The sequence below is a fragment of the Dromiciops gliroides genome, chromosome 1 (genome assembly GCF_019393635.1).
Source record: "Dromiciops gliroides isolate mDroGli1 chromosome 1, mDroGli1.pri, whole genome shotgun sequence".
Lineage (NCBI taxonomy): Eukaryota > Metazoa > Chordata > Mammalia > Microbiotheria > Microbiotheriidae > Dromiciops > Dromiciops gliroides.
The window spans coordinates 70,941,144-70,959,265 of NC_057861.1; the positions used below are offsets into that span (position 1 = coordinate 70,941,144).

Below are 18,122 nucleotides of genomic sequence, written 5' to 3' on the forward strand. Positions count from 1 at the left end.
TCATTGCCCAAATGTTGATTAATCAATGACCATGTATATGGCCTCGTACTTGACAACACTCTGGGGTATCAATGAGCCCCCGTGGAGCTCAGCCTCGAGGAGGAGGGTGGTTTAAACAAAAAGAACCCCAATCTAGGGCAGTACCAGCTGAGGGCCAGACGACTAGGTTTGCCATGGCTCCTTCAGAGATCAGTGGAGCTGCCATATAAGGCTGCAGAAGAGATCCTTGGGTACCTTTCTCTGCCAAGGGGAGATAGAGGCAGGCACAGTTTGGAAGGAATTCTCAAGGAACCTGTAGGAGGGTGTGAAGAAAGGGGAGGTTAAGAGAAGGGAAATGGGAATTTCAAAGACAGGTGGGGGCAAGGGTAGACAGAGACGGGTGTCTCTGGTCTCTTTGTTCTGGTCTCTCACTTAAAGTTGCCCCTTCTACCCTGGCCCCCTGCAGATGTTGAATCTCTTTGTGGCTGTCATCATGGACAATTTTGAGTATCTCACTCGAGACTCTTCCATCCTGGGCCCCCACCACCTGGATGAGTATGTGCGTGTCTGGGCTGAATATGATCCTGCAGCTTGGTAAGAAGTTATCTGAACTCTTCTGGCCTCACCCTTTGCTCCCAGCCCTGGAGGCCGTAGTCGGGAAAGGCCCTAGCTCCTCCCTGCTCCTGGTTTGGGGGAGTACCGTACTTCTCAGGCAAGGCCCCATGGGCTCCACTGGTGAGCTTAAGAGCTGTGAGGAGGGAGGCTGAAAGGCCACAAGCCTAAGCATTCTTCCAAGACCCTGGTCTCATAGCTTCAGGAGGAGAGAGGTGCTGTGCTCCAGCGACCACCCGGTAACCCTACTCACATTCATTCTGGTGTAGGGACGGAGCAAAGGGCCCAGAGAAGGAAGAGGAATGAATGTGCTGCCTTGTCTTGGGATCTGAACTGATCCTAACCCTGCACAAAATCAGAGCTCCAGACCCATCAGACCTTGAGTGTTAAGGGTAGGATAGTGGGCTTCATATCTTGAAGGCCCTGAACTGATGCCTCCATCCCCCTCACTTCTCCTCTCCACCTCCTTTTATTGCTAACATGGACATTCTCCCAGAAAACAAGCATCCCCTCTCCCCAAGACTATCTTCCTCCTCTCAACAGAACCAGGGTGCAGTACCCCTGGTCCACTGTAACAACAGCACCCAAATTCTCAACCCAACCATCATGTAAGGATTCTCACTCCTCCCCACTTGAGCCTTAAAAGACCCCACTGGAAGCCTCCCATGCCTGGGCCTTTGGCACCTATTCATGTCTCATCTATGGGAGCTTAGACAGGGACAGGAAGAGGTGGGCGTTCTGTTACTGCAGCTCCTGGAGAACTAGCCCACCTAGGCAGGTACCCTGTCCAGGCCTAGAGAAGCCATTAGGGTCAGTGGAGTTAGATTTTTGGCTGGTAATTAACTTTTACTCTTTTAACTTTAGGTTATTTCAGTTGAATTGCATCTAACTGCTTTTCTGATAACCATTAATCCCTTGCCTCCCGCTGTCCTCACCCAGAAAGGCTGTTTAAACTGTCCGCAGGCCCAGGAAGGGGTCGCCTAACAAGCCTGACTGTGCTTTGTTGTTATAACAACACCACCCTTTCCCAGTTCATTCAGGGGATGGGTATGTGTGTGTGTGTTCATGTGTGTGTTTGTGTGTGTACATGTGTGTGTCTACACACACATAGATTTGATCTTTGATCTGGAGTTGAACAAGACTTCAGAGAGCACTTAGTCTAACCCCTTCATTTTACAGATGAAGAGCCTGAGGCTCAGAAAGGGACCACCCCAAGATCCCTCAGCTAACAAGTAACAAAGGCAGGATTTGAACCCTAAGCCTCTGATTCCAAAGCTAGGGCTCTTTCCACAGCACCACTCTGTTTACCTACCCCCGTGGGCCATGGGTCTCATAACTAGTTTTGGCTTTAACAGATTTTAGCAGATGGCTGTGGCATACCCTTGAGTTGGCTCATCAATGCGCTTGCCTAACCAGAAATGTAAAAAGGGCAAGAAAGACTGTATTCTCACTGCCCCCTAATTCCCCACTCTCTGGTGTGCAGTTACGTTTCTCCAGTTCTTTTACTCTGGTACAAATGTCTGGAGCCAATGCTGGGAATTTCCAGCCCTATTTTTTATCTCTGTGACCATGATCCGTGACGTCTCTGTGTGGTGCTGTGTATCTCTATACATGTATATGTTGTATTTGACCCTTAGAATCTGCACTAACACCCGTGTATTCTTCTTACAGCGGTCGGATTCATTATAAGGATATGTACAGTTTATTGCGTGTTATATCTCCCCCTCTCGGCTTAGGCAAGAAATGTCCTCATAGGGTTGCTTGCAAGGTTTGATTTCCACTAAAACCTGCTAGCATCAACGGAATGAATGTGGCTTTTGGTTCTTAATATATATATTTCATATATATATATATATATACATCTTTCGATATATCTTGCATTTAACTAGTGACCTCCTAGCAAACAGAATGCCTAAGATAACGCAGTCACTTAGACTCAGAAAGCATGGAGCATATATATATCTCAAGTTTACCTTCCACCATCTCTGCTTGCTGTTAGCTGAAGCTGGGCATTCCAGGGTCTCAACTGCCCCTCCCCCAAACCCAAGTCGCATCAATATGGATTTCCATTTGGGGAGGAGTAAAACTGCATTGACGACTCCACCCTTGACTCCACTCCCTTTCCCTTCAACTCCTGACGTGCCCCGCCCTCTTTCCCAGGTCCCTCCCTCCCCCATTAAGATATCCCCTTCTAAGCTGTGGGACTTTGCCCAAATTTGAAGGAAAAAAACGGTTTCCAGGTTTCTGGTAGAGAGTTTCAAAGCCCTCCCTGCTGACTTGCCAATAAACCAAAGTCAGACGTGAACATGACTTTGCTCTTTCTCTCTGCCAATGAGCAGTGAAGTAATCTTTTTTTTATTACTTTTCTTCCATTTTTCCCCTTTTCAATTTGTTTAAAAAATATATTTTCTTGTTCTCTGCATCTCTCTATCTATTTTTTCCTGATTTTTTTGGCTCGTGTGGTTCTTCTCTCTGTGTTTTTTTTTCCTCTCTCGGTTTTTTTTTTTTTGGTTTCTTGGTTTTTTTTGTTCTTTTGTTTTTGTTTTTGTTGTTTTGGTGCTGCCAGGGGCCGCATGGCTTACCCGGACATGTATGAGATGCTCAGACACATGTCTCCGCCCCTGGGTTTGGGGAAGAAGTGTCCAGCCCGAGTTGCTTATAAGGTAGACTAAATCTGACACCCACCAAAGGAAAAAAAGGTCACTTTTCTTTTTTTAAAATGCTGACAAAGACAACCTACCAGATCTCTTTTTCTACTGATACTTCCTTTTTTTTTTCCTCGAGCAAAATAATTATCATCGTCATGATCTTCTTTAACCAATACAGTTGTGTCCATTCTCTTTGGTTAGTGTGTTGTGTTTCAGAGACTCCATTATGGCCAGTAGCATGGGGTGGGAGGGGCTGCTAGAGTATCAGCCCAAGTCCCCCAGACCCTCAGTCACTGCTTGAAGCAAACTCACCTACAAAAAGCAAGTATCACCACCCCAACCCCTCACACACACATACACATGCATACAAAGACACACATACACACACACACACACACACACACACAAACATACTATTCAACCCTTAGCCCTGGCCTGAATAATAGAAAACCTGTGGCAAAATGGAGATAATGACCAGAAGGCAGAACTATCTTGGCTTACCCCAGAGAGGTCATCAAGATCTCCAGTCAATCATCTGGAACCATGCCTAGCTAAGGGAAAAGGGAAATTTCCCCTGACCATCCTGAGCCCTCTTTCCTACTCCCCTCTTCCCACACACATCCACCCCAATGCCCAGGGATGGCTTTACAGAGCCCCCTGGATGCCCGGCCCCCAACATTGGAATGTGCTTCTTTGTTGTTCCAGAGTAGACGGGCAAGCTGAAGCTGGGGTCCCAGGACAGGCTGGCTCCCTGACACTGTGGTTATGCATGCTGCATCTCCCAGGAAGGGCCCAGGGTGGAGCAGGGGTACAGGGTGTGTGCATGAAGGGGCCCTGTGCATGCTGAAGGGAGAAGACAGTTCCCCCAGCCAGAGAGAGCCTGCTGCAGCAGGGGTTTGGGAGAAATTCCAGGTAGCCTTTGAGCTAGGACCTTTCTGAGGTTTCAGCTGGGTTTCTGAACTAAAGCCCATCCCCCTAACTTACCCACCGTGCAGACCTCAAGCAATGTCTGCCCCCCCCCCCCAAAAGCAACCTCCTCTCTGGGCCCTGCATGACCCTGGGATTCCCATCTCTCCAAGGACAGATTTTTCAGATAAGCCACAGTAACTATCTAGTATTCTGGAACTTAAAAAAAAAAAAAAAGAAAGAAAATCACCCCCCTGACAAATGCCCCCTAATAATCCTAACCCTTCCGTTTGCCCTCCCCTTCACAGTGTCCCTTCCACCCCCTTCTCTGTCAATGCAGTTCTAGCCTATCTCATAGCTTCTCTCCCCTGCCCACCTCATTCATCCTTCTCTGCGGGTCCTGACTCACCTTGAGTTTGTCTAAGTCTTCCATGTCAACCTTCATTTCATGGCAGCCAATGCCATCTGCCTTTGGGCCTTTGAGATTTTTACCACTTTACATCTCCGATCCAGTCACTGCTTCCCCTCTGTGTCTCATCTCACTCTCCTCATTTGGTCCTTCTCTTCTTTTCCTGGTCCCTGAATACACGCATGGACGTCTTTGCCTCTGTGTCTGCCCCTCTCCCCCTTTAAGCCTGCCACTCTTGCATTCTTCTCTTTGTATCTTTCTTCCTCATCATCTCTGTGATTCTCCCTCTCCTTCCTGGCTGGGTTCATGTCTCTGGATTTCCCTTCCCTACCTCCTCATCTTCCTGTTTCTTGCTAACTGCTCCACTAAGGACAGTGGGCTCAATGTCTCGATCCCTTGATGGGCCTCACAACCCCAACACCATCTCCATGCCACATACAGCCTGACCTGGCCATCCTTCCCGCCCACACCAACCAGCACCTTGGAACAGTGCCCTTACCTGGGACCTAGGGAGCAGACCCCACCCCCACTCCCACCCCCACCCCCACCCCCACCATTGCACTGAGCCGAAATCTGGACCTGTCACTGAATACTGATCTCTATGGGAGCTATGAATGAGTCTCAAGATTCCATGTGGATGCTTTCCTGTCCATGGCTGCTGTGTGATGCTTGGTGTTCCATGTTGCATGCCCTGCATGGCTCCACCTCCCTCCTCCCTAGGGCCAGTGGCCTGTGTAACCAGCCACCTGCCTGCTCACCTGCGTGCGCAATGAGCATCTTCTCAGAGGGAATGTAGTGCGTGATGGTCTGGTCCCATCTTATGTGGTCTGGCCCAAGTTGGAGGGTATCGCTACCCATCCCTTGGCCCACGTGCTCTGTGATTCTGCCTTTGCCCATGCTTCCTGCATGCACTCCCCAGAAATGGGTCTGTGAGGCTTTCAGACATGTTCTCTTTTTCTTTGGAGTTTGATCTGAATCGAGCCATCCAGGGAGAACTCTGTTGGGCCAGGACATAGGCAGAACTGAGGGTAATGGTGTAGGGTGGGTGCAAGAACTATAGGGGACAGGTGCTAGGGATATGAGGGTGATTAAAGCTGTTCCCTGCCTCATGTGGAGGATGCAGGAGGCATTAAGGCTCAATCAGACCACCACAAAGGAGCTATCTCTTCTCTGGGATAGGAGATAGGAGCCCAGGGGCTGGCCATTTGACTGGGTCTCCACCAGAAGGAATGGAGACAATGGGCGGCCTCTAGAAACCTGGCCAACTGCAGAGTTCTTCCTGCTGCTCTTTGGTTTTTGAAATGCATTCTGGAGGGGGCTGAGGGCATGGGGGTCAGTGAGAGGGGCATTGGTCTGATTGGCTCCATGTTGACTCTCCGCAGAGACTTCTGCGAATGGATTTGCCTGTTGCAGATGACAACACAGTTCATTTCAACTCTACTCTCATGGCCCTGATCCGGACAGCTCTAGACATTAAAATTGCCAAAGGTAAAAGAGATGAGAGAGATGGGAGGCACCAGTGCTAAGCCAGGGCCTTGGTCCTCTGAAAGGCAGGAGGGCTTTCTGGGGAGATGGTCAGTGGCCCCTTTGAGGCCTTTTTCTTTTCTCAGCCCAGGCTGAGAAAAGGCAGTCCTGACTGAGCCCACCCAAAAGGGTTATAGGGGTTGTTCTTCCCATGCCAGAGTCACTAGAAGAAGCTCAGTGGATCCTAGCCCATGTTCTAGGAGGACAGAGTGTCTCTACCCAAAGATCCCATTAACTACCTGAAAAACACCTTCCCAGGAGGGTAGTTGTGGAAAAATGGGTTGGACAGGATAAGGAAGAGAGACAGGAAGACTCATGTCAGGGCCCTACATACTCCCAAACTCCTAGAAAAGAGAGCATTCAATTGAGATATCCTTGGGGACCCCTCCAGGGAACATCTTCTAAGTTATAGTAGAATAATGAGGAGGTTAGGGGGCAGCAACTGAATCCCAGAGACCCACGTACTACCCCTGACTCTGCAGGGTACATAGCAAGACTTTTGCTAGACTTCTTTCATACTCTCCTTGAAGGGAAAATCTACTGAGCTTGCATTCTGGGATCTCTGCCTTTAGGGAAAATGTCTGTTTTTGGAGTGCTGTGTGATGAAGTAGTCACTTCAGTGAAAACTTGCCCCTTGAGCCCACTGATGTGGATGGTGGGATCATGTGTGCAGGACTTGGCCAAAGCCAGAATTAGCTGCATGACTCAGCTAGTTGGAACCCAAAGTTGCTTGTGTGGGTGTGTGTCCTTCTGGGTGGCACCTGTTGATTTCATCCTCTTCCATGGCCATAGACTGCACCCATAACCCCTAATCCCAGACATACATATATACATCCATCTAGCAAAGGTATGTCCTTGCATCCAAAGGGATTAGCCAATAGCCTGGTAAGAAAGTGTAGAGAGCTTAGTGCAACACATTCCCACTGCTAAAGAGAAAACACATCCTATGCACTAATGAGCAAGGGTCAGCCACAGGAAGAAAAGCATTAGCTGACTTGGAAGATGAGAGCTTTTTAAGATTGGGGTGACTTGAGCATGGTTGTAAATGGAGAGGAAGGAGCCAGTAGAGAAAAAGAGACTGAAAAATATCAGAGAGAGATGACAATTGTCAGAGCAAGAATAATAATAAGTAGCGTTTATATAGCACGGGTATCTCATTTTCCTGGTTCTACTCCCTTTTACTCTACTACTACTTTTTAAAAATTATTTTATTTTTTATTTTTTGCGGGGCAATGAGGGTTAAGTGACTTGCCCAGGGTCACACAGCTAGTAAGTGTCAAGTGTCTGAGGCCGGATTTTAATTCAGGTCCTCCTGAATCCAGGGCCGGTGCTTTATCTACTGCACCACCTAGCTGCCCCTATGGGTATCTCATTTTAACTTCACAACAATCCTGTGAGGTAGGTGCTATATTATCTTCATTTTACAGCTGTATAAACTGAGGCAGGAGTTGTGACTTGCCAGGGGCCACACAACTAATATGAGCCTGAGGCAGGATTTGAATTCAGTTATTCCTGACTCCAGGTTCATTATATGATCCACTGCACCACTTAGCTGCTTCTGAAGGAAACAGAAGATGGAAGCAACAGCTGAAGGTTGTCCTGGAGGGCTTTGTCTTGGCAAAGATGAAGCTCCTCTTGTCCATGGAGGTCCGAGATAAAGAGGAAAGGATGGGGGATGATGAAGAAAGATTTGGGGAGGGGGGAGGATAGAAGTATGGAAAACTCAAATCAGTCTCAAATCCAGATCAACTGGAAAGGAATCAAGTTTGGAAGCTGAAGAAAGGAAAAAGGTGAGAACAACTATCAGAGAGGACGAGACAGAAATTTGACCAAAGATAAATAAAAGGCAAGTCCAGCTACCACTAGAGAACATGAATCTAATGAACTCAATCAACTATCTTGCAACTTTGAGTAACTTAGAAGTAGAAAAAACAGATGATGTTACACAGAATTAGGAACTGGCAAGGCAGGTACAATGGAAATGTCACTAAAGTAAATGGGTCACAGGGTCCAGGCAACAAAGTCCAAGGGAACAAAGTGAAGGATGTGTTGGAAAAAAGGCACTGAAGCTTTTGTGGAAATGGGTTCTTTTCAGATAATATTGATCAGCTTTTCATCAGTCCTTCGGTTAGTTTTAATTGCTCACAATATTTAGATAATAGTAAAGATGGCCTAAACTAGCCACTATGGTAACCATTCAGTTCTTTTCAACTTGCAAAAAAACAACAACAAACAAACAAAAAACAAAGTGAAGGATGAAGGGGGCCGAAGCAATGGGAGAACGTGGGAGGTTAATAAGAAAGTAGACTTTATAAAGAGCAGCTTCCTGATGCTCAGAAGTCAGAGGGTATCTCAGAGGCTCCCTTCCTGGATCAATGCCTTGCTGTGGTAAAAGAGCTTGCATAGCACAATGAAACTATGAGCTGTGCTGTGCAGGGTTACCCAAGATGGATCGGCCATAGTGGAGAGTTCTGACAAAAGGTTATCCACTGGAGAAGGAAATGGCAAACCACTTCAGTATCTTTGCCAAGAAAACCCCATGGATAATATTGAATGATAAAAAATATGACACTGGAAGATGAGCCCCTCAGGTCCAATGGTGTCCAATAATTTACTGGAGTCGAAGAGAGGACAACTATAAGTAGCTTCAGTACTAATGGAGCTATTGGACCAAAGCAGAAAGGAAACTCAGCTGCAGATGTATCTAGTGATGAAAGGAAAATCCAATGCTATAAAGAGAATATTGCATAGGAACCTGAAATGTAAGATCTATGAACCAAAGTAAGGTGGGTGTGGACAAATAGGAGATGGAAAGATTAAACACTGACATCTTTGGTGTCAGTGAACTTTATTGGATGGGAATAGGTAGATTTAATTCAGGTGATCACTTCATATATTACTGTGGGCAAGAACCTCCTAGAAGAAATGAAGTAGCTTTCATTGTCAATAAGAGGGTGAGAAAAGCAGTATGTGTTCAGATCCAAAGCAAACCATTCAACATCACAGTAATACAAGTCTATGCTCCAACCACTAATGCCAGAGAGGCCAAAGTTGATAAGTTCTATGAAGACCTACAACATCTTCTAGAAATAACACCAAAAAAGATGTCACATTCATCATAGGGGATTATAATGCTAAAGTAGGAAATCAAAATATAATTGGAATAACAGGCAAGTTTGGCCCTGGAGTACAAAATGAAGCAGGGCAGAGACTAATAGAGTTTTGTCAAGATAACTCGCTTTTGGGGCAGCTAGGTGGTGCAGGGGGTAGAGCACCGGCCCTGGATTCAGGAGGACCTGAGTTCAAATCCAGCCTCAGACACTTAACACTTACTAGCTGTGTGACTCTGGGCAAGTCACTTAACCCCAATTGCCTCACAAAAAATAAAAAATAAAAGATAACTCGCTTTTTTTCACCAACCCAAAAGGCACATGGACATCACCAGTTGGTCAATATAGAAATCAAATTAATTATATACTTTGCCGCCAAAGGTGAAGAAGCCCTATACAGTCAGTCAAAACAATATCTGGAGCAGATTGTGAGCTTCATACTGAAAACTTCCGACTGGAGTTGAAGAAAAGTAGTGGAAATCATCAGACCATGCAGGTGTGACCTACATAGCATCTCTTATGAATATAAGTGATGAATAGATTTAAGGGATTAGATGTGGTAGATAGAGTGCTTAAATAACTATGGAAAGAAGTTCATAATGCTGTATAGGAGGCAGCAACAAAAAACATTCCAAAGAAGGGCAAGAAAACAAAATGGCTTGTAATGAGGCTTTACAAATAATTGAGGAAAGGTGGACAGGAAAAAGTAAAGGAGAAAGGGAAAAATATACCCAACCAAATGCAGAATTCTAGAGGATAGTAAAGAGAGATCAAGGTTTTCTTAAATGAGCAATACAAAGAAATAGAAGACAATAGAATGGGGGCAGCTAGGTGGCGCAGTGGATAAAGCACCGGCCCTTTATTCAGGAGTTCCTGAGTTCAAATCCGGCCTCAGACACTTGACACTTACTGGCTGTGTGACCTTGGGCAAGTCACTTAACCCCCATTGCCCCGCAAAAAAAAAAAAGAAGAAGAAGAAGAAGAAGAAGACAATAGAATGGGAAGGACAAATCTCTTCAAGGAGATTAGCAATATCAGGGGAACATTTCATGCATAAATGGGCATGATAAAAGACAAAAACCTGTAGAGACGTAACAGAAGTGGAAGAGATTAAGAAGAAGTGGCACATGAAAAAAAAAAGAAGTGGCACCGTGTGACCCTGGGCAAGTCACTTAACCCCAACTGCCTCACCCCCCCCCCAAAAAAAAGAAAAGAAGTGGCAAGAATATACAGAAGAACATACAAGTAAGATCTTAACATCACCAATGACCATGAATGATAGTGTGGTTACTGATCTAGAGCCAGATGTCCTGGAGAATAAAGCCAAGTGGCCCATAGGAAGCATTGCTAACAATAGGGATAGTGGAGGTGATGGAATTCTAGAGGAGCTATTTCAAATCCTAAAAGATGATGCTGTTAAAGTGCTATTTCAACATGACAACAAATTTGGAAAACTCAACAGTGGCCACTGGATTGGAAAAGATAAGGTTACGTCCAATCCTAAAGAAGGACAATACCAAGAGATGTTCAAATTATCAGACAATTGTGCTCATTTCACATGCCAGCAATGTTATACTGCAAGCTAAGCTTCAGCAAATAATGAACAGGGAGAATTACCAGAAAAGCAGGCTGGTTTTTGAAGAGGCAGAGAAACTAGAGACCAAATTGCCAACATTTGTTGGATTATGAAAAGGCCAGATATAGAAAAAGCCAGGAAGGAGAAAAAAAAAACTTCTGTGTCATTGACTACACTAAAGTCTTTGACTATGTAGACCACAGCAAAATGTGGCAAGTTTTCAAAAAATGGGAGTCCCAGATCATCTTGCTTGTTACCTGAGGAACCCTCCTGTGGGTCAAGAAATAGTAAGTAGAACTGAACATGGAACAACTGATTAGTTTAAGATTGGAAAACATAATAAACAATGACAACAATCTCAGAGACTAGCAGCCAGTTCAACCTATACCCTCTACAGCAGTACAGACACAACAAGGTATAGTGGAAAGATTACTGTCATTGAAGACAGTAGAAACCTGGGTTTGGATCCCACCAACACATTTGTGTCACAACCTCTCTGAGCCTCTTTCCTTATCTATAAAATGGAGATCGTAGTACCTGTGCCTACCTCATGGGGTCATTATAATTACCACATGAGATAATGTATGGCTAGTGCTTTACAAACCTCAAAGTGCTACATGATACCAGCTATTATTATTATTATTATTATTTTCAACAAGTGGCTGCCCAGACTTTATTATTTTTTTCTGGGGCAATGAGGGTTAAATGACTTGCCCAGGGTTACACAGCTAGTAAGTGTCAAGTGTCTGAGGCTAGATTTGAACTCAGGTCCTCCTGAATCCAGGGCTGGTGCTCTATCCACTGCACCACCTAGCTGCCCCCCCTGCCCAGACTTTAACACCTATTGTTGTTTGTTCTGGTTCCCAGAGAGGACCATGACATCAGGGTGATGCCATGATTTGCACTGAACTGGATTTAAGTGAGGGAAGGCTGTGCAAGGTCACCAACCTCACTCTCTCCTCCGGAGCCATCTGGGTCCAATGGCATGAAATGTTATCAGGACGACTGGAGATGGCCCCAGATGTTTAAAGCAATTGAGGTTAAGTGACTTGTCCAGGATCACACAGCTAGTAAGTATCTGAGGTGAGATCTGAGTTCAGGTCCTCCCAACTTAGGGTCAGTGCTCTATCCACTGTGCCACCTAGCTGCTCTTAGACTTTAAGACCTAAAGTGAGGGAAGGGGCAGCTAGGTGGCGCAGTGGATAGAGCACCGGCCCTGGAGTCAGGAGGATCTGAGTTCAAATCTGGCCTCAGATACTTAACACTTACTAGCTGTGTGACCCTGGGCAAGTCACTTAACCCCAATTGCCTCACTATAGATAGATAGATAGATAGATGATAGATAGATAGATAGATAGATAGATAGATAGATAGATAGATAGATAGATAGATAGATAGATAGATAGATGAATGAATGAATAAATGAATAAATGAATGAATAAAAAAATAAAGTAAAAGAAAACCCCTACCTCCAGAGCCAGTCAATTCTACTTCTAGATAGCTTTAATTAGTAGGAAGTTGTTTTTCACATTGTACCTAAACTTGCCTCTCTGTCACTTCCACCCATTGCTCTGAGTATTGTCCTCTAGGGCCAAGCAAAACAAATCTAGTCCCTCTTCCCCACAACAACCCTTCACATCTCTAAAGATAGTGCTAAGTCCTCGCAAACTAAACTTCCCTAGTACCTTCATTCCTAGTACCTGATCCTCCCCTGTGCTATGATCCTGAGGTTCTTCACCATCTTGTTTGCCTGTATCTGCATGCTCACCAGTTTATCAGCATCCTTCCTAAAATGCGGCACCCAGGACTGAACAGAGTACTCCAGATGTTGACTGCCCAAGGCAGACAGAGCCATAACTAGAAATCTGTGCACCTGAGGCAAAAGAAGTACAACAGGACATAGAGGCAGAGAGCTTACCTAGAGTGTAATTTCCAAGAGGAAGAAGCATGCCCTACCATATCTTGAGGTTTCCATACTGCTGAAGGAAAAGCCTGAGGACCACTGGGAGAGAGGTAGCCTGACAAGTAACACCATGGGCACCCTGTAAATTTTGTCACCTAGCTATGACTCTGAAGGCATAATACAATAAAATTGTCTCCTCCCTTGTTCTCAACACTGCTTCTCTTAGTAGCCTAAAATAGCATTCGTTTTTTGGGTGCCATATTGAATTACTAATTTACTGAACTTTCAGTACATTAAAACCCTAAGACCTTTCTATGTGAACTGTTGTCTAGCCATGCTCTTCCTAGTTTGTATTTATTGAAGTCAATTATTTGACCCCAGGTGTAGTATTGTTGTCCTCTGGTCATTTTTCAGTTGTGTCCAACACTTCATGACCCCATTTGGGGTTTTCTCAACTGCAATTTTCTTCTCCAGCTCATTTTACAGATGGGGAAACTGAGGCAAGCAGGGTTAAGTGACTTGCCCTGGGTCACACAGGTAGTGTGTGACCAGATGTAGCACTTTATCTTTACCTTTTAAAAATTTCATCTAAATAGATTTGACCCATCATCCTTATAATCTTGCTAGATCTTTTTGGAACTTGATCCTGCCATCTAACATATTAATTCTTGCAGGGGGCAGCTAAGTGGTGCAGTGGATAAAGTGCCAGTCCTGGATTCAGGAGGACCTGAGTTCAAATCCGGCCTCAGACACTTGACACTTACTAGCTGTGTGACCCTGGGCAAGTCACTTAACCCCCATTGCCTGCAAAAAAATAAATTAAAAAAAAAAGAAGAGATGACCTTTGCAATGGAAATAACAAAACAAAAATGACTCACAGGGAGTTCGTACCCAAGATAGGAGCTAGTAAGAGTGCCTTACTGCTCCCTTGTGAATTCAAGGCACTTGACCCATATTAACTACAAGCTAGGGTCCTGAAAGAACTGACAGATGTGATAGTGATATTTGAGAGAACATGGAAGATGGGAAGTAGTACCTTAAGATCAGAAAAGATTGAATGTTGCCCTGATTTTCAAAAAGAGGGAAGAAACCAGAGACTGCAAACTATAGGTCAGTGAGCTTGACTTTGATTCCTGGGGAAAATCTGGAATGGATCATTAAATAAATGATTGATGAGCCTAGATAGGGAATAGTGATAGAGAAGAACTACCATTGCTTCATCAAGCACTGGTCATGCCAGACTAACTGCATCTCCATTTTTTGACAGGATTACTAATAGATGAAGAGAATTTTGTGGACATGATTTACCTTTTTGGCTAGAGTATCTCCATCTTCTTATGGAGAAGATGAAAGGATATGAGCCATGATGCTGATATAATTGGATGGATTCTGAATAGGATAGGTTGCCACATTCAAAGAGTGGTTGTTAATGGTTTGATGTCAACATGAAAGTCTCTAGGGATCTATGTTTGGCTATGTACTGTTTAATACTTCTGCGAATGATTTGGATAAAGGCATAGATGCTGTACTCCTCAAATTTTCAAATGACGTGAAGGTGGGAGGAACAATGAACACACTAGATGACAGGTCCAGAAGGATCTTGAAAAAACAGAACACTGGGAAGAATTTAATAAGATATAATTTAAACTATTTGTTTAAAAGGTCTTAACGGGGGAAGCTAGGTGGTGCAGTGGATAAAGCACCGGCCCTGGGTTCAGGAGGACCTGAGTTCACATCCAGACTCAGACACTTGACACTTACTAGCTGTGTGAGCCTGGGCAAGTCACTTAACCCTCATTGCCCCAGAAAAAGAAAAAAAAAAGATATATATATTTATTTATAATTCAGTAAGGATAATTGGAAATTATTGAGCACAAAAAATTTATGAGTTTGATATGAAAGGAATTGTGGTTAAAAAGCAGTGGTTCTGAAAAGAATCTCGAGATTTTAGTGGACTACAAACTCAAGGTGAGTCAACAGGGTGTGTGATGGAGCAGAACAAACAAAAACAAAAGCTTAATTCATTTTGGGGATGAATTAAGAGGAGCATAAATTCCAGGAATAGGAAAGTGATAATTCCTTTGTATTCTGCCCTCCCCAGGTCTTATATGTAGTATAGTGTTGCATTCAGAGCACAATAGTTTCAGAAGGACATTGATAGGCTGGAGAGTGTCCAACAAGTATGGTGAAGGGCTTTAAATCCATGCCATATGAGAACTATTGGAAGAAACTAGGAGTTTTTAGTCTGGAGAAGAGAAAACCCAGGGGATAACATGATAGTCATCTTTAAGTATTTGAAGAGAAATTATCTTATGGAGAAAGTATTCGACTTCTTCTGTTTGACCACAGAGAGTCAAACCAGGAGCAAAGGGAGGAAGTTGCAAGGAAGCTAGCTTAGGCTTGTATGTCAGGAAAACATCCTAACTATTAGAGCTTTCCAAAGTGAACTAGGGGTGCCTGGAGAGGCACTGAATTATCCCTTCACAAAGGTCTTGAAAATGCATCTGTATGACTAGTCTGATATGCTCTGATGTCAGCTGGTAGCACATCAGATAGAACTCTAGACCTGAAGTCAGGAAGACCTGAGTTCAAATCCCAACTTAAACATTTAGTGGCTGGGTGACCTTGGGTGAGTCACTTAACCACGATCTGCCTCAGTTTCCTCAACTGTAAAATAGAGATAATAATAACACCTACCTTGCAGGGTTGTTGTGAGGACCAAATGAGATACTATTGGGGCAGCTAGATGGCGCAGTGAATAGAGCACCAGCCCTGGATTCAGGAGGACCTGAATTCAAATCTGGCCTCAGACACTTAACACTTACTAGCTGTGTGACCCTGAACAAGTCACTTAACCCCAATTGCCTCACCAAAAAAAAGAGAGAGAGAGATACTATTTGTTTAAAAGTTCTTAGCAGGGGACAGCTAGGTGGCGCAGTGGGTAAACCACTGACCCTGGATTTAGGAGGACTTGAGTTCGCATCTGGCCTCAGACACTTGACACTTACTAGATGTGTGACCCTGGGCAAGTCACTTAACCCTCACTGCCCCACAAAATAAATAAATGAATGAATGAATAGATAAACAGATAAATAGATGGAAGTGCTTAGCACAGTGCCTGGTACATACTAGGCTCTATATAAATTCTTATTCCCTTCCCTTTCCCTAATCTAAAATCCTCATGTGTATGAGTTAGGCTTAAATGGCCACTGAAGAAAGGATTCCAATCTTTAGACTTTGTCTTTCTACGAAGCTTTGATTCGTCCAAGTCATTAATAGCAATATTCAATAGCATAGAGCCAAGGCTAGATCTCAGGAGCCTTCCATTAGAAACCTCCCACCAGGTTGACATCAAACTATTAATTATTCTTTGGATCCAGTTATTGCAATAGTCCACCTAACTGTCCTATTATCTACCCCTCCTTCTTGCCTAAAAGAATAACATGAGAAACTCTGGCAAATGCTTCACTAAAATCTTTGCAATCTCTATCTATGATGTTTCCTTATCTACCAACCCCATCAAAAAGGGGAAATGAGTTAGTCTGACATGATCAGCTCTACCCATCTCGTCCTCTAAAAACCCTCATTTGACCTGCTATCCTCTCAAGCTACCATCCTCTATCTCTCCTCCTTTTCTTTATTTTTTTTTCCAGTGAGGCAGTTGGGGTTAAGTGACTTGCTCAGGGTCACACAGCTAGTAAGTGTTAAGTGTCTGAGGCCAGATTTGAACTCAGGTACTCCTGACTCCAGGGCCGGTGCTCTATCTACTGCGCCACCTAGCTGCCCCTCTCTCCTCCTTTTCAATGGCAAACTTCTTGAAAAAATTATCTACATTTGTTACTTCCACTTTTTTACCACCAGTGGGAAAGATTTACTCAGCTATGATGATCTTGGAGTATTGCTGACAGGGCAAGTCAAAGAAGTTACATACAGGCTCTGAGAGGAACAGGCAAGTAGAGGCCCAGGATGGCCACAGCCCAGCCCGGCTTGACTACAGAGGGAGAGTCTAGCAGGGGCCCATCAGCTGGAGGCCAAAGAAGCCTGGGGTATCTCTATCTCCTTATTCATCTACGAGGGGAAGAGGAAGGGGCTCCACTGGTGACCCATACTTTGTCAGCCTCCCTACCTGGTTATGTATTAGGTGGTTTAAAGAGAGTCCTCTCATTTTGCTTTGGTTCCTCACTCATTGGTCCTTTGCAGTGAGGCTTCTGACTCCGCTCAGCTCCACCTGCTCTTTCCAGAGTTCCCAGTGATCTCTTCTGACTGCACTGACCCTTTCTCAGCCCTCCCCCTTCTTCATGTCTCATTAGCTCTTGGTGCTGTTGGTCATCCCCTCCTCTTGAGCATGCTCTCCTCCCTTGACACTGCCCTCTTGTAGCTCTCTTCTTGCTGGTGTGGCTCTTCCTCAGTCTCCTTGCTGGGGTATTTTCCATCCTGTATCCCTTTATTATGGGTGCTGCCCAGGCTTCTGTCCTGTGCCCTTTATTCTGGACATATTATCACCTATGGATCCAAGTACCAACTATCCATAAATCTAGCCCCAATCTCTTTCCTAAAATCTAGTCACATGTTCTCAACTCCCTGTGGAATGTCCCCTCCTAGCTCATCAGACCAAAGAATCACAGATTTCAAGATGAAAGGGACCTTAGGGGTCATCTAGTCCAATCCCCTCATTTTATAAATGAGGAAACCGAGGCCCAAGGGGGTTGTGAGTTCCCCAGGGTCAAACAGGTAGTGTCAGAAGAGGGATTTTAACCCAGAACTTCTGACTTCTGAGCCAGTGCTCTTTCTGCTACCCCTCACAGAAGTCCTAGTAGCTTCACAAACTCAGCATGTCCAAGATGGAACCTATAGGCAGCTGAGTGCCCCTGCACTGGCTATGTACTCCTCCCTTCCCTGTCTCAGACCCTTAATGAGCCAACAGACCTCTACACTATCTTCTTTTGTGGGGTGGGGGGTGCAATGAGGATTAAGTGACTTGCCCAAGGTCACACAGCTAGTAAGTGTCAAGTGTCTGAGGCCAGATTTGAATCCAGGGCTGGTGCTTTATTCATTGCACCACCTAGCTGCCCCTCTCTACACTATCTTCTACTGTTGATTGCCTTGTCACCTTATCCTGTCACCCATCATACCTTGCTAAACCTCAATCTTGAATTGTTCCCACCTCTGTTACCTTCTTTGCTCCTCTTCATGTGCTGCTGGATGGAGCTAGAGGAAACCACAACACCATACTGACTGTGCCCACTACCAATGTGTATTCTCAGATCTCAACTGGGCCCTCATTGCAGCAACACAGACTTTCTATTACTTTCCCAATGATTCACTATTCCACTCTCCACAGCAGCTGGTTCAAATGTTTACCTTTCTCCTCCTCCCTCTCACAGTATCCTTTTACCTCAACCTCTCGGCCAAGGACTTGCCTCATATTTCACCAAAAAAATCCAGACCAATTACT

The 18,122-nt window shown here is 44.8% G+C and overlaps 1 protein-coding gene across 1 annotated transcript in view; it reads left to right on the forward strand.

Annotated features, from left to right (window-relative positions):
• LOC122734709 (voltage-dependent P/Q-type calcium channel subunit alpha-1A) overlaps positions 1 to 18,122 on the forward strand; it is a 213,052-nt gene that overhangs the window by 170,810 nt on the left and 24,120 nt on the right. Inside the window, exons 36-38 of the mRNA XM_043975723.1 lie at positions 446 to 573; positions 3,158 to 3,254; positions 5,937 to 6,042. Of these exons, the coding sequence (XP_043831658.1) occupies positions 446 to 573; positions 3,158 to 3,254; positions 5,937 to 6,042 (331 nt within the window). The remainder of the gene's footprint in view (positions 1 to 445; positions 574 to 3,157; positions 3,255 to 5,936; positions 6,043 to 18,122) is intronic.